General features: G+C 45.8%; 1 protein-coding gene across 1 annotated transcript in view; it reads left to right on the plus strand.

Annotated features, from left to right (window-relative positions):
* The window catches only part of gmds (GDP-mannose 4,6-dehydratase), a 133,898-nt gene that overhangs the window by 65,936 nt on the left and 50,320 nt on the right, over positions 1–17,642 (plus strand). The window contains exon 7 of the mRNA XM_056276796.1: positions 1,128–1,255. Coding sequence (XP_056132771.1) covers positions 1,128–1,255 — 128 coding nt within the window. The remainder of the gene's footprint in view (positions 1–1,127; positions 1,256–17,642) is intronic.

Below are 17,642 nucleotides of genomic sequence, written 5' to 3' on the forward strand. Positions count from 1 at the left end.
ATACAGTGTCGAGACAGCCCTATGCAATTATGGTCAGGATGGATGCAGAGAAATGTCTACACTGAGCCCTAGCTGATGAGTTTAAAGAGGCCTGTAGAAACTCTTAGGGGGTCACTTGAGGTTATGGGAGATTTATATAGACAGTTGTATGGGCTATTTATAGCCCTGTCTTTGATGACCATAGGCAATCTTTTGAACCAGAAGTTTCATCAAATTTTCACATATGCCTTTCTGCTGTTTTGGCTTCCATGAACAGGACGGCACAGCCTAGAGTTAAAACCCTCAAGCTCTAATAAGCTTTTTCAGGTATGATCATGGCATTATTAGATGTGACTACCTTATATTTAGCATTGATATCCATCTGCATAAGGTTGTGTTTTGGTTGGAGCTATTGAACCTTTACTTGTGGGATCCCCAGGGCGTCTTCTCTTCTTATTGCGGGAGCAGAGAACACAACACCAGTTCTGAGTGTTCAGCCAAACACCCAAAACCCTCTCTCACCCTGCTCACGGCACAGAAAAAGTCATTAAGGGCTCATTTGTTCTCCTGCAGATACTACTACCACGTGTTTCGGATCAGAGAAGGAGGCACCGCTGGGCAGTCTGGCAGGCCTGGGCCACGCTGTGATGTTCCTGGACTAGACTCTCTCCATGAGCAGAGTTGGGGTGGTCCCCGTGATTCAGCTGGGGTTGTTTGATTCTCTGAAGCATTTTTCTGTGGATCTTCCCCCGCATTTTTGGTGTTGATGCTCTCGGATTGGCTTGGCCTCAAGCCCAGAGTTGACACCGAAACAGTGGATTGGGGGGGGGGGTGATTGACCAAACGAGATGGACTCTATGATTGAGAGGCTGAAACTGGAGGTGCCAATGAGTTGTTTTGACTCTTGGAAAATCATTGGGGTTTTTTCTATTGGCTTTGGGGTTCGGTAGGCAGGTGTAGGGAGGAGTTGGTAGTGATGTCAACCCTCCACCTTCCACCTACATTGTTGTTTTATTTGTTTATTTGTGTGTATGTTTGGTGTGTGTGTATGTTTGTTAGACCAATTTCAACCTCTGCCATATCTGTATCCCCTATAAATCATAATATATCTCTGTGGATTCTAATGAAGCACTTACATTTGTTTTTAGGCTCAAACTTTGTGACCCGTAAGATCAGCCGGTCAGTGGCGAAGATTCACCTGGGCCAGCTGGAGAACTTCAGCCTTGGCAACCTGGACTCCAAGAGAGACTGGGGGCATGCCAAGGACTACGTGGAGGTCAGGCGCAGGGATGAACACACACACACACACACACACACACACACACACACACACACACACACTCGCAGGGTGAACACACACGTGAACACACATGCACACATATATACATGTATCTGCAAAATACAGACAAAGGGAAAGAAATAAAAACATACTGAGTCCTCCACTTCAAGAGTTGAGTTCAGATGTGCACATAGCATTGTGGGGGCATGTTTTCCCAGCTCATTTGAGGCCGCAATATGTGATCTGCATGAAGCCTCCTATGATTCCTTGCCAAAAGAGAAACAGAGATAGAGAGGGGAGAGAGGGAATGAGGAGAGGGAGAAGATCGCATGCTGTGAGGCCACAGACTGCACTCTAGTTTCCCACAACTCACCCATGTCCCATATCCCTCCAGACCCCCACCCCCGCCCACAGAAGAAAGAGAGATGTTAAGGCAATGCCGGGTCCTGGGGACGATGACAGAAATATGGTGTTTATATTAACGTGATGGTGCCAGCAGCAAGCAGAGAGAGGAGTGGGGAGATGAAACGAACAGTGGGTCTCAATGTCCAGGAGCATACGGGGCCCTGTGTGCGTGTGCGGGTTCGTGTGTGTGTGTGTGTGTGTGTGTGTGTGTGTGTGTGTGTGTGTGTGTGTGTGTGTGTGTGTGTGTGTATGTGAGCCTGTGTGCACATATCTGTGGGTTGTAATGTCCAGAAGCAAAAGGGGCCCAGTGGGTGTGCACACGCGCATACGTGTTTGTAAGTGTCTGTATGTTTTGTTTGGGGGTGTGTGTGTGTGTGTGTGCGTGCGTGCGTGCGTGCGTGCGTGCGTGCGTGCGTGTGAGGTTAACAGCTTGCACAAATATGTTCACGTGCACGTATGTAGACAAGTGCACTGTCCTAAGAGTGCCCAACCGAAAATGTGTAATAGGCTGACTTAAAAGCATATGTCTGTATGACTGTGCCTGGCAGGCTGGCGGAGATGAAAGGCTCGACGGGTTGCCATGTCTGACAGCAGACTCCTCACGGTGGTCCCTGTTATTTGCTTTTTGAGATAGGAATGGGGGGGTGGGGGGTGAGAAGGTTATTCCAGAAGGGGCTCAGTTTAACAAGAGATCACAGGTTGGGGTCACTGCATCAGAGGAGGGTAGCGGTGTGCGGGTTCACGCTGGTAAGGTGGGGCACGGAGTCCTCGCTGGCGTCACCCAGGGCCGCAGTCATCACAAGATACAGTCAATCAGTCATATCCGATTCTGACTGCAGAAAATAAAACCGCTTTTTTTTTGTCTCCTGTCTCGGCTGTTTGCTCTGTGACAGTTCGGCCTTCCTCTTGGGCTGGATGGTTGGTCTTATAAAAGGTCACAAAAGGGCGTCACTGTAGAAAAAACAAAGGATGTGCTTGTGTGGTTGTGTTTCTCATCTGACAGAATGAATATTCAGCATGAGAATAGTTCTCATTCCTTTATTAGTGGAACACAAGTTACTGGCTGTTTAAATAGGTAATATCATCAAGTCTAGAGTGTGTGCGTGTCCCTTTGTGTGTACAGTATTTGTGTATGCAGTATGAGTAGAGTTTTGTGTGTTTAGGATTATCCAGTAATTTTAGTCACTCCGTGTGTGTGTGTGTGTGTGTGTGTGTGTGTGTGTGTGTGTGTGTGTGTGTGTGTGTGTCTCGGTGTACACACGTCTCTGTGCGCCTGTCCCGGGCACCCTGCCTTGAGACGCTCCAGGTTTCCTGTGGGAACGCCGACATTCCAGGCTTGGTGAATCAGGCACCTCCTCGCTGTGCGTCTCTAGTTTCGGAAAGACAGATTTCGGGAAGTCAAACAGAAGCTGAGATGCTGAGGGGAACTGAGGTGGAGCAAGGGGAAGATGAGGGGAGGAGGGAAACAGACGCCTGTTTGTGGGTCCTTCAGCTGCATGCTTACCCCGTCGCTATCCCATCAAAGGCATATGACTCCTTCTTTCTGTCGCATTCGCTGTCTCGCCCTCTTTCATTCTGTTTCACTCTCTCTCTCTGTTTCATTCCTTTCGCTGTCTCTTTCTCCCTCTATGAATCGATCGGATGATTAATCTGTTTGTCCACTTTCACTTTTTTTAATTCTGCCTCACTCACTCCCTATGAAATGGTCATTTAGCTAGTGTAAGCAGTGTGTTGCCATGGCAAAGCCAAACAACTGACAATTTGTAAACAGAACCATGTGTGTCTGCTTTTTTGCTCTCTCTCTCTCTCTCTTTAAGAAAATGCCCCTCACCCCCCGCCTAGGACAGGGAAATTGGTCGTAATTGGCTGTGGATAGATTGTGGGTGGCAGGAGGGGCGTGCTGTGTGTCTGCCCTAACGACGTCTGAAGGCGTGTGGCTGGCTGGGCGTCGTCTCAGCCTGGTATCGGGTGTCTAACCCAGGCCAGACCAGAGCTACTCAGCTCCTCTCAATAGAGCCTTTTATTATGGGATGGATGCTGAAATCTTTTCTCTGAAATAGTAGATAACATCATTTGGAGACAATCAGTTGTAATCCTTCTTTATCACTGATCTCATTTAGTTGAATGGGCTTAGAGTGAGGTTATTTTCACTTTGCCAGATATAAGTTGTTACGCTGTTTGAAACGTTTGGCTGGCCTTTTTCAGTATGGTTTTTATGGATTTGGTGATGGAGTTCAAATCTCTGAATCTTAGCTCAAGTTTAAACCACTGGCAATCACTCACCAAAAGCTTTTGGAGACGGCCAGGCCCATCTGATCAGCTGAATATGTTAAAGCTGGCCATCTTTTTGGGGGGTTTCATTCTTCCTCCCCCCGCCCTCCTTCTCTCTTATCCTACCCAGGATGGGCAGCAAGTGGGGCCACAGTGAGTGGGCCCATCCTTGGTACAGCTGTTTTAGGGCCTCCCATACCTCCTGGCCCTCTTCACCACTTTATCCACCCTCCACCCCTTCTGGCTGCAGAGAGCCATTTCCTGTGTGTAGAACAGTGAGGCCTGGCAGGGAGCGACAGGACAGGCAGAAGGCCTGGTGGTTTGGCCCCTTCTCTACCCTGGTCTCTGTTCTGCCTCATTGACTACATATAAATGTTTCTCTGTCTGTTGATGTCCGTCTGCCTGTCTGTCTATCTCTGCATGTCTGTCTTTCTGTCTGTATGTCTGTTAGCTTGTCTCTGTTGCTTTCTATCTCTTGCTGGTTCTCTTTTTCTTGCTCTCTCTGTGTCGTGTGTGTGTGTGTGTGTATGTGTGTGTGTGTGTGCCCGTGTGCGTGCAAGCACAGGCGAGCGTGTATGTCTTTCCTTAAATTTCGTTTACCATTTCATACTTATCCTACCCATACCTCTCATACTTGTGGAATTCGGCTTGATGATGCCAGTGCACCAGCAGACCGCTGCTCTCTCTTGTTCTTGTCTGGTCGTTGTTTTGGTGAGCAGCTACCACCCAATTACCAGATATTTCCCTCTGACTTCTAATAACCGGCTCTTATTTTTCCCCCTAACTGGAGACAGCATTGCCAGCCGAATGGGAAAGTGTTGCCAGATGAGTTGGGGCTGACCCTGTGACAGCCTGCCTCACCAGCAGTCCCCACCAGCGCTCCCTACTCAAGTCCCCCTTTGATATTTATTTTCAAAATATAATTACCCGTGAAATTTAGCTCTTTGATAGGTGTTTCTCTGCGGTTGTCAGGTGTTTGTGTGTTTATATGTTTGTGTGTGTGTGTGTGCGTGCGTGTGTGTGTGTGTGTGTGTGTGTGTGTGTGTGTGTGTGTGTGTGAATGAGCTGTGCTTGTGAAATTACGAGCAAGAGAGAAAGAGAGAGAGAAGGGCTGTGGGTTTTTGTTGGCATAGGTGTGTGTGTGTGTGGCAGGAGCTGTTTGATTCCTGCCATGGTGTGGAGGCAGCAAGGTGACAGGATAGCCCTGACGGTGTCCTCTTTCACCTCCTCTCCTGCTGCAACTGCCTGCCCCCGCGGTCATTGTTACAGATGAAGGTAATTAGCCAATCACAGCACATATCAGGCCCAATCACTAATGATTGATGAGAGCTTTTGGCCATTCATCGCAGGTTCTTTGCCCAAGGCGACAGTAGGGATGGGATTCAGAGACATGGTACTTACTGTATGTTATGTTTTCACACATTGTAGAAATTTCAGGTGACGCTCTATTCTGAGCAGTTTCCATTAAATGAGTGTTGAGCATGAAGACAAGTCGACATTTCACATGTCACATTGGTGGCTGTGGGAATCAAACCTGTTTCATTTTAGTTTGATAGGTGGCCCGTCTAAATGCCAGGCCGTGCTGTTACTAGAACATATATCTAATGTAGGGTAAAAATTTAGATTTTAATATGCCAGTCGTTCTTGCCATGAGGCTATCGTGCCTGTTGCAGTTTTGTGTGTACATGTGTATGTAAGCATGCCAGGGTCTTTATTGCAGGGGGTGGGGGTGGGGGGCTCAGTAAATACCTGTGTTTTAACTCTTAAGGTTTTAATAAACACAGCTGGAGTGGTAAAGACAGAATGAGGGCTAATAGGGCAGAGGAGGGAGCATTGAGTTTCATCTCCACAGCCACTTGACCACACTTATTGCCCCACTCCCCTGACTCCCTGCTGCCCTAACACACCCTGGGATAATCAAGCCAAAAGTGACATCATTTCATCTCTTGAGTGTGTGTGTGTGTGTGTGTGTGTGTGTGTGTGTGTGTGTGTGTGTGTGTGTGTGTGTGTGTGTGTGTGTGCTTGTTTCACACTTGCTGTGTTAGGTGTTGGGCAGTTTTTAAATTGACTAGTGTGAGAGACAGGGAAAGGAGTAAGTGTCACAGTGGACATGGTATGTGTGCACGAACGTAAGAATGTGTGTGTGTGTGTGTGGGGGGGGGGGGTTGGTGCATTAATTGCAGGTGAAACTTAACCCATACCCATAGCAGCAGCTCAATAAACTTGGGTGTCCCCCCTACTGCTCAGAGTAATAAAACTTCACTAGACCTCCACCCTCACACACACACACACACACACACACACACACACACACACACACACACATACACACACTTATCTATAGCCTCACACACATGCCTCTGTGTACACCCTATAGAAAGATAAATGTGGTCTATGTCTTTGGCACATATACTCAGGTTATGACTAAGCATAAGATATATTGTATTTATTTTTTCAGTTTACTTTGATAAGCCATCTCATCCTCCATCTCTGAGGAGTGTAATTATGCCATGGAGCCTCTCTGTATTTTTTGGAGCCCGGCCCTGAAACAGAGTCATGACTTACAGGTACAGTTGGCCGTAAAGTAGCTGGAGCTCATGAGCTTACTGAAGATTTTAGAGGCAGAATTAAAAGGAGACAGAGGGCAGTGTCTGTCTTTGTCTCCCGCTGTTTATCTCTACCTTGGTTTTGTCTGTAGTCCGCATTTGTCGGAAGTTAGTCAGGTTTAGATGTTGTTATATTTGGAGAGTTTTGGAATTCTCCTTTTATTAATTTCAAAGAAATTTTGACAATTTTTACACTTTTTGTGTGTGTGAATGAATGAATGACTGACTGTGTGTGTGTGTGTGTGTGTGTGTGTGTGTGTGTGTGTGTGTGTGTGTGTGTGTGTGTGTGTGTGTGTTTATGAGGGCATCCCTGCTTGTGTGGTTCACTGTCTGGTCAGTGTTGTAATGTCCAGCATAATGTCTTCCCTATATATTTGTATCATGAACCACTTTGCATTTGTCAGTGTGAAGGTTGACTCCCACATGCAGGCTACAGTTTTGCATGAAAATGATTAATTGAAAATGCATATCTATGTGGCATTATGTTTGAGTGGTTAATCATTTAGGCCCAGTTTGGCGATTGTTAGACTGTATGACACTGGAACAGAAGAAACAAAGTACTATTTGGGGAAAAAGAAAAGAAAAAAACCCCCAGAAAAGGTAGAGCCTGACAGATGGAGAGTAAATTAGATGGATAGAAAGAGGGTGATATAACAGTAAGAGTAAGTTGGTGGGTGAGAGTTATGTGAAATTAGATGTCCAGTGATCTTCTCCTCTAGTTGTGACATAAAGTAACACGGGAGTGGGTCTCAATGACCAGCCTACCATGGTGAAACAGCGGTGGTCCGTTAACCAGCGTACCATGGTGAGACAGCGGTGGTCCGTTAACCAGCGTACCATGGTGAGACAGCGGTGGTCCGTTAACCAGCGTACCATTGTGAGACAGCGGTGCTCCGTTAACCAGCGTACCATGGTGAGACAGCGGTGGTCCTTTAACCAGCGTACCATGTTGAGACAGCGGTGGTCCGTTAACCAGCGTACCATGGTGAGACAGCGGTGGTCCATTAACCAGCGTACCATGGTGAGACAGCGGTGGTCCATTAACCAGCGTACTATGGTGAGACAGCGGTGGTCCGTTAACCAGCGTACCATGGTGAGACAGCGGTGGTCCGTTAACCAGTGTACCATGGTGAGACAGCGGTGGTCCTTTAACCAGCGTACCATGGTGAGACAGCGGTGGTCCGTTAACCAGCGTACCATGGTGAGACAGCGGTGGTCCTTTAAACGCATGCAGTGGGTATTGGAGAGTCAGAAAAATAAAGTGAAAAAAAAGCTTAGATTTTTTGGAGCAGATTAAGAATATAGAGGGAAACAAAGATGGAGTGTGTTTGAACCCCACACACACACACACACACACACACACACACACACACACACACACACACACACACACACACACACACACACACATATTTTGCTCCGCTAGCAGTAGAGGTATAGATAAACTGACAGACAGAAAAAAAACAGTAGAGACTCTAGAGTTACTCCCCCTAGTGAGAAATATCACTCCATGGCAGTTCAGGGGGCCTTGGGTTGGTTACTCTGTGTGTGTGTGTGTGTGTGTGTGTGTGTGTGTGTGTGTGTGTGTGTGTGTGTGTGTGTGTGTGTGTGTGTGTGTAAGTAAGTGTGAGTCAGATTGACTGCAGCTTTATGTCGCTCTATAGACAGAAACCTGACCTGAGATGTGTACTCATTTTTGGACTGAAACTCACTCTCTCTCTCTCTCTCTCTCTCTCTCTCTCTCTCTCTCTCTCTCTCTCTCTCTCTCTCTCTCTCTCTCTCTCTCTCTCTCTCTCTCTCTCTCTCTCTCTCTCTCTCTCTCTCTCTCTCTCTCTCTCTGTCTTTCTCTGTCTCTCTTCACTGTTTTTTTCTCTCTCCATTCCTCTCTCCCCGTGTCAGTGGTTGGCAGTGCAGTGCAGGGTGCAGGGTGATTGGCTGAGGGGCTGGCAGCTGAGCTGTAATAGGTTGGGAATCTGATAATGTGTGATTGAACGGCAGAAGCTCATTTCTGACCAGGCCAGCAGACAAAGTTGGTAAGCAGAAAGGATGACAGAGCGTTTGGAGACCTCTCTGTGTTTTATTCCGTGAAGTTAAATAACTCATAATGTTGTAACCCGCTCACTCATAACTCGACTTCAAACTCCTAGCCCCTCTCGTTTTACTGGGATGATTTAAACGGGTTGAGAGATAGTTTAAAGAATATGAACAGATGTATTCCTAATTATCATTTAATTCAAATCAATTTTCCTATTTAGCTCATATCTCTGGGAGAAGGTAAGAATTGGGAACCAGAAGAGACTGCTTTATAGCAGACCTACCCTTTTAAAAAAAAAAAAATCCATCCATCCATCCATCAATCCATTATCCAAACCGCTTATCCTGCTCTCAGGGTCGCGGGATGCTGGAGCCTATCCCAGCAGTCATTGGGCAGCAGGCGGGGAGACACCCTGGACAGGCCGCCAGGCCATCACAGGGCTATTTACATTTTTACATTTATATATCTTATAAATCCATATCCTGTTTGAATGTTATATCCTTCTCTCGCTCCGATGTGTGACTAATGTTTTTGCTCGTCTCTTCTCCTGTGTATATGAACAGGATGTTGTGTTGCTGTAAAGCCGACTGAGGCAAATTTTAATTTGTGATAATGGGCTATACAAATAAAACTGACGTGACTTGAATGGTGTGACGTGAGTCTCCCCTGTGTGTATGTGTAGTCTGTCCTGTCAGGTCTACATGGTGATGGTGGTCACATGGCTCGGGTCCTGGGCTGTTCCAGTGGCATCTGGACACTGCTTGGCATCCTCCTCATCATATTCTTTGTATATTTTATACTTCCATTATAATTCTTTTATCCTCTTTCCATATTGTATTGTGTAAATTGTGTAAACACAACATCCATTGCACGTTGTCCGTCTTGGGAGCGAGATCCCTCCTCTGTTGCTCTCCCTGAGGTTTCTTCCCATTTTTTTTCCCCTCCCTGTTAAAGGTTTTTTGTTTTTTTTAAGTAGTTGTTCCTTATCTGTTGCGAGGGTCTAAGGACAGGATGTGTTGCTGTAAAGCCCACTGAGGCAAATTTGTAATTTGTGATAGTGGGCTATACAAATAAAATTGACTTGACTTGACTTGACTGCCTTACGGTACATCAGAAAGTGTTGTCAAAGGTCACTTTTTTGACTTAATAATAATTCAGACAAAATGATTTATTGATCCCTGTTCTGTAATTTGCCAGTAAAAAATACTACTTCCCACAGTGTTCTTTCCATATCAGGTCACAGATGTTATTAAGTATCATGTTTTATGGGTTGTGATGTAGCTTTTATTGCACCCTCCACAGTACTTTGTTCAGCTGTTTTAGGTTCTATATCATGACTATGACGTACTGGTTTTGTAGTTGGACTTCTCAGCATCCGTTCAACACTTAAGCACCTTTTTTTTCTTCTTTTTTTTTCCATGTACCCTTGCTGAAAGATTTTTATCCAGCTAGTTTGCAGGATCACATTAGAACCAGGGTGGTTTCTGTTTTTCCGGTATAAAACTGAAAAGACCGGGTCCATCTAAGCCTTGATCTAATGTGTCCCCAATCTAATGTTTCCCAGATTAATCAGATCTTAACCGATTTTTGTTGTTGTTTTTGTTTGTTTGTTTTAAAATATATCTTATTGGTCCAGTTGGCTATAATGCCTTATTTTTAAGTTGGAAGGAATTTTTTTGCCTCACATGGACTTGGCCTAATATTTCTCTGCATGGCCATTGAGGTTTAGAAACTTCTTTTTGTGCAGCTTGTATATTGATTGTGCTCGTTAGAGACATAATCTGCTGCTTCTGGGGTTTATTGGCAATCCAGAATGTTAATTTTGTCAAGGTTGAAACTTTAATTCTGTTGTGTGCTACACTACTACAGCCCAGAAGCCTCATTTTTGCAGTTTGTAGGTCAGGAATCTTTATGATTTATGGTGTGACAGAGGAAGACGCAGAGGACAGGAAGAGATGGAAATGGATGATCCACTGTGGCGACCCCTCACGGGGACAGCTGAAAGTAGTAGTAGTAGTAGTAGTAGTAGTAGTAGTAGTAGTAGGTTAGGAATCTGGCCTGTCTTTATGATTGTGACTGAGAGGAGACATGATCTCTGCTGCTTATGGGGTTTAATGGCAATCCAAAATGTTCAGCATTTTTTCGAGTATGAGTTTCTTGTGTGTATGTGTGTGTGTGTGTGTGTATGTGTGTGTGTGTGTGTGCACGCATATGTAACTACAAGGATGACAGAATTTGTACATAGCCACAAAAAGATCTAATTTCCTTCATCCATTTGTATGTGCATGCACGTGCATGTGTGTAACTGAATGTTTATTGCAGCTATTTTGAGATACATGTGTTGTGGGATGACTGGCATTATATCTGTTCTTATGTACGTGTGAGTTTGTATGGCTGTGTGTGTGTGCTGGGCTGTGTGCATCTGTGCCGGCAGCTGGCTGTCTCTCAGACTGACAGGCCTAAGCTCTCCCCTGCTGGGTTGAGGATGAAAGCAGATGCTGCCCTTCTTCTTCTTCTTCTTCTGCTCTGTTTTCCTCTCCCTTCTTCTTTCTGAGTTGTGTAACTGGAATCCTCAGCTTTCATATTGACCTAGCAGGGTATTTTGCACCCCCGTGAGTCCCATACAAAGCAGACACACTCATACAGAAACACCAGTCTGGTCAGATCCACAGAAAATTGCAACGTGGAAATACAAACTGTACACAAACGAGTCAAGAGAAACCGCAAAACCAGGTCTGCATATTAAAATGCAACCCGGTGCAACTGTTAACTTCGTCAAGGAGCGTGTTCAAGTTCAGTCACTATTCATGATAATGTCTACGACTTGTTACTTTGCTAAACGCTGTCTGTGTGATGGCCAGGTATGAAGGCCAGAGAGTCCTTTTTCAGTGCAGCCTCGGGTCTCTATCATTCTGCAGCTGAGTTGGCGTTAGATGTTGTGTTTTGGAGGGCGGGGGTTACACACCGGGGTCAGATGCCACACAGGCGGCCGTGCACAGTTACCTCCCACCTGGAAAGAGGGGTAAAGAAGGATGGAGGAATGAGATGACAGGACCGGGGAAATGGATGGGCTGTCATACCCATGGTGGTGGGGGTGGGGCGGGGGGGGGGGGTTGCTGTGTCCCCTGCTGTGGGTTTAACGGGTTGGACCAGCAGGGTGGGAGTTAAGTTGAAGGGAATGTGTGTGTGTGTGTGTGTGTGTGTGTGTGTGTGTGTGTGTGTGTGTGTGTGTGTGTGTGTGTGTGTGTGTGTGTCTGTGTGTGTGTGTGTGTGTGTGTCTGTGTGTGTGAGAGAGAGAGAGAGAGAGAGAGAGAGAGAGAGAGAGAACAAGTGGAGAGTAGCTCTCTACTTATTGTGAGTGCATTTTTTTGTTTTATTTCACCCTTGCTGTGGCAATGTAAACGTATGTTTCCCATACCAATAAAGCCCTTTTGACTCGAACTGAGAGAGAATTGAGAGGGAGAGAGACAGAGACACAGAGAGAGAGAGAGAGAGAGAGAGAGAGAGAGAGAGAGAGAGAACAACAGTTAGGGAGGTGGCTAGGATCCCACAGCTGGTCTGTGAAGCTGAGTTACTCCCTGATTGGGAAGCACAAGTGTTAGAGCCACTCTAATGCAATAATCCCCTCCCTGGCGTGTGTGTGTGTGTGTGTGTGTGTGTGTGTGTGTGTGTGTGTGTGTGTGTGTGTGTGTGTGTGTGTGTGTGTGTTGGGGGAAAAAGATTGTTTAAAGTAGTGACAAATGAGTATGAGTGAGTAAGGGAGTGTGTGTGAAGAGAGCGTTTTGGTCCAAGAGACAGGGTTCAGGGGTGGGGAGTTTTGCATAGGGAAGGTTTTCTCTTCATCTTGTTTTAATTGTCTCATGAGTCTAGCCAGCTCCTCAGCACGGGAATGTATGTGACCTCCTCTCTTGCTCCATGGCTCGCTTTCACACTAGCACCCCCCCCTCTCTCTCAGACACAGTCAAGTCACTTGTGGGAAGATCCCCTCTCCAGACTAGAGGGTGTCAAGCTCAAGCCAAATCTCACAAGAGCCCAGTCTCCTCTCAGCTCTCACAAATCACTCACTCACTCACTCCCTGTCTCTCTGTTTCTTTGCCTGTCTCCTCCCCCTCTCTTTCTCTCTGTCCTTAACCTCCAAGCTCCTCTGCTCATATCACACTCTTCTGGCCTTGTTTGATTATGTTGTTCTGCGGCTGATGTGCCAAATTTAGTACATGCGTGGAATGTGAAGTGTGTGTGTGTGCGTGTGTCTGTGTGTGTCTGTGTTTGTGTTTGTTTATGGGAGAAGTTATATAATTGCCTGCCTAGATTAAAAAAAAAACTGAATTGGTACACAATGGAAAACATCAGGTGTGTTCACTGATTCATTTTGTGGTGGTGTTTGTGTCTCTATGTGCATGTTTTTTTGTCTGCTTGTTTATATCATGTGTTATTTATGTATGTTTATATCATGTGTTATTTATGTATGTTTTTATTTTTAAATACAGGCCCTCACACCCCATCCCCCACAAAAAGAGAAAGACAGAAAGAAAGAATGATAAGTAGATAAAGAAAATAAGAAAAACAAATGGAGATCAAGCTAAAATGGCCAGGGCTGTGACGGTGGTTATAGTGCCGTTGCCGTACAGTAAGAGGGTCGAGGGTTCAGTCCCGTTTTTTTTTTGGACCCCCCCCCCCCTTTCTCTAAATTGTACTTGGCCAATTACCCCATTCCTCCGAGCCGTCCCGATCGCTGCTGCACCCCCATCTACCGATCCGGGGAGGGCTGCAGACTACCACATGCCTCCTCTGATACATGTGGAGTCGCTGGCCGCTTCTTTTCACCAGTGAGGAGTTTCGCCAGGGGGACGTAGCGCGTGGGAGTTTAGTTTACTTTAGTTTAAACGTTTATTTGGGGAGGGACATTAATCAACATTCACAACAAATGTAAATGAAGGGTCAGAATGACATCTATCACGATCTTTTGACATCTTAATTTCCAGTACAACTCTATCCATCTATATCCTCCTTTCTCAATCATTATTTTCGTTCCATTCTTTTCTATTAGTGTTAGCCATGTGCTCTCTAATCAGCAGCGATACGTTGAAAATGAACTTAGTGTGTGTTCTCAGCTGAACACAGCACCAGGTACCCAGAGGGTTTCCAGGCTGCAGTTCCCACCAGGCCCGCAGAGAACTGCCTGTAATCTATTGAGCGTGGCAGAGACAACGTCCCAACCAGTCCACTTCAAATAGGCCTGATGGCTTTAATGGAATGGAAACATTTGTTGGGTCACAGCACTGAAAGCCTGTCCTCCCTCATTGGAGAACAGCAAATGGCTTCCTCATGTTGTCTGCTTTGTATTACTTACAGTGGATCCACGCTCACACAGACATGATATTAAACTGGGCATGCGTTCTCAAACCAGAACACGCACTCCAAAACATACACATACTTACAAGCATGCCGCCTTGCACGTGCTTAAGCATGCGCAAATACACATGCTTGCAATCTCACTGCCAGGCCTTTCGGGTTACAATAATACAATAATACCGTAAATGATACGTTGTACTGGTACACATTCAATTTTTTTTTTTGCTCACATAATTCAGTTGTGCACAGACAACACACACACACAGACAGATTTACTTGATTACAACAAATTGAATACACACAGTGCACACAAATGATATCTTGTGGGCAGGCAGACCATTACACATGTTACACACACCCACCCACACAAACACACACACACACACACACACACACAATTGCATGCATATGCACAGGTCCAGCACCTTTATAGAGACCTCTGTGTAATTGGTGAGGAAATGCTGTGCTGAGGTGTTTTCCTGATGAACGAGGAGAGAACTGACATGGCATTCAGAGCCTCTCTCTCCACTACAATGAGTCTTTCACAGGGCCCTGCTCATATTGAACTCTATCTTTATTAAAACAGCACAGGGAGAGCAGGGATAGTGAGCTGTGTATTTGCTTTTGGAAGGTGGGACTTTCTGAGGGAGTGCCATGGATCTCTTTTTTAATTAAATGGCCCCAGCAATATGAGACCTCGTGTATCTGTATGTGTATTTGTGTGTGTGTGTGCATATTTTATTATTTGTGTGTGTGTGTGTGTGAGCTAATGTGTGTGTGTGTGTGTGTGTGTGTAACCCGAGGGAAGGCCCTGTCTTTGACCTGTGGCGATAGCGGCGGTTTGTTTTCATTCTAAACTCGCCCCCAAAGTTACTGGTTTTGCACCTTATTTGACCCCAAGTTGACCTGACCATCACCTTTCCCTGACCCCATCGCTGCACTCCGTACCAGACCGGGCTTCACGGTGACACTTCTCTGTTTGCCTTTATCCCCTTTTTTTCTTCTTCTTTTTTTTTGTACTCACTTTATTTCATTCAGTTTTTACCCTCTCTCATTTCTCTCACTTTCCCCGCCTCTCTCGCTCACCTCATAATCCCTCAGCTTCCTGTCAAAGAAATACACATGCAATCACACCACACACACATACACACACATATATATATATATATATATATATATATATATATATATATATACACACACACACGCATATATGGTGTGTTACTTGCACTTGCACTCTCTGACCTGACTGACACACATGCACGCTGAAATACACACAAACGCAGACGCATTCATACACACACTCACTCAATCACAGTGAAGGATTTTGCATTTGTCTTGACAGTCGCTATAAAAAGAGCAGCCCGCTAAACACTGCAGTCCTCTCATTATATCATTACCAACCTGCAGCAGGCAGGCAGGCGGGCGGGCGGGCGGGCGGGCAGCTCTTCCTTCTGTATGTCCCCATCATCCAGTCTCTGTCTCAGTCTCGCTTTTATTTTTCTCTTTATCTCTGAATTCAGCACACAGAGGGAAATGCAGAAAAAAGCCTGAGAAGGAAGGAGAGCTGGAGAAAGAGGAAGAGTGGAGCGGTTTACCGGGGGGGGGGGTTGTCTGAGTGGAGGGGAATCCCTGGTTCTCCAGCGGAGTATAGGCTCGATGGCTCCGGAGGCACGCCAGCAGAGTGTTTGTTTATGTCTGTGGGCCAGAGGGGAGAGACGGTGGCCGTGTTCACCAGCTACATGAAAGACCCGCGCGCTCTAACGAGACATAATTATTGCCTGGTTGTGTTTATGCAATCGCGAGGGAGCGAGAAAGAAAGGGGATGAATAAGCACGTTTGACGTCGCCTGTGTTTACTCCTTGTCTTCACAAATGGTATGTTTTCACAGCGCAATAGATTGCCTCATTGCTTCCCAAACCGACACGACCTCAAAATATAGACCTCGCAGATTGGGGACTGTCACGGCCTGTCATGCTCATTTATTCCTCGAGACCTTGAGCTCTGCAGTTCTTATGTGACATGTCATCCATATGGGGTGGGCAACACATGTTTTCATCTACTGGCTACGTGGCTGTATGGGTTCAGAAATTACACAAGCCACTGCTTTAATTTTAGCAGCCAACCTGAATTTTGGAATAGCGTCTTGTTACCTACTAAAGAGGCTGTCAAGTAGATTGACTTAGCAGTCGCAGCCCAATCTACCAATGTTGACTCTCGGCCGGTTTAAATGAATGAACATCAAAGCATTTTTTTTTCTGTTTTCTGTTTATGTTTTCAGGTAGTATATATTATGTAATGGGGGGGGGTGACTGAGATTATGATTTAATTTCTACCTCGTTCGCCTCATTCTAGCAAGCATTTTTTCTGTCAACTCTGTGGCTTCCTAGGGTGTCTTACGGTACCATTGACGTCTAGCTTGTTCTGTCACAAAGACAGTCGTGGCCAGACTATGATGAGCTCGCTAATGGCCTGGAACTGGAAATATTACAATTTTCTGTTTACAGGCCATTTAGAGCTTTCCACTGGCGTTCACAATCTACCAGAGAAAACACAAGCTGCTGCACAGCAAACACGAGCCTTGCTCACTGAGAGCTACTCTGTTTTCTTCGGAGCGTGTGTCGCAGTCTGGTTTTGTGTGTCTGTGTGTGTGTGTGTGTGTGTGTGTGTGTATGTGTATGTGTATGCGCGCTTGTGCACAACCCCAAAATAGCATGTAGCATGCGCACCTAATTACTGTTGCAAGCACAGGTGTGGAACCAGGCCTCCTTTCAGCTACCTCCCTGAGCCACCATCTAACACACAGAAGCCTGTGTGTTCCTGTTTGGGAGCACAGGAAGTCCAGGCCCTGTGTGTGTATGTGTGTGTGTGTGTGTGTGTGTGTGTGTGTGTGTGTGTGCGGTGCGCGCACGTGTGTGCAAAAGCCAAATTGTCCGTATGAAAGCGGGTCAATGAGTAAGTGAGTTTGTGTGTCTATATGTGTGTGAAAGAAAGAGAGTTTGTGTGAGGGAGTCCAGACCACTACCTTTTGAAGTAGGGTGTGTAGTGCTCATTGGGTTTTGGGCACAGACACACAGTCCCTCACTGGCAAACTGGAAACCCTATACCCCACATCAATCAGATCTGCCACTCATGCATTATTCATATCCAGAAAGACGCACACACGCACACACAACACACACACACACACACACACACACACACACACACACACACACACACACACACACACACATACACACACACTCATTCTTTCTCATCCTTAGCTCTGGAGTGCTTCCCCCTTTTGTTCCATTTTGAGAAAAAAAACACTTAAAAAGGTGGGGTGGTACTGAAAAAGGTGGGGTGATACTGAAGAGTGTGTTTATGTAGCTCGGGCTCTTGGTTATATGACGCTTTAGTAACTGGAGATTGGAAATGAAAGCATTTTTAATGATACCAAAGTTTCTCTTGTCCGTCCAAAGCGAGCCCCTAGCTAAAACACAGGAGCAATTAAACACATTAAGAATCCTTACATGTATAAATCACAATAATAATTGTAATGGGACACTTATGATTTATTTTGTCTCGGTAACATTGTGCCCAGCTCGGAGGCTGGTTTAAACACTTGGCACGCTAATTCAAACACACCTCAACAAGTTCAAATACTTGAAACCATGTCAGCTGCATTTCAGTGCTGGTACTGTATGGAGACTGGAAAACGAATTGCCCGTGT

The sequence above is a fragment of the Lampris incognitus genome, chromosome 3 (genome assembly GCF_029633865.1).
Source record: "Lampris incognitus isolate fLamInc1 chromosome 3, fLamInc1.hap2, whole genome shotgun sequence".
Lineage (NCBI taxonomy): Eukaryota > Metazoa > Chordata > Actinopteri > Lampriformes > Lampridae > Lampris > Lampris incognitus.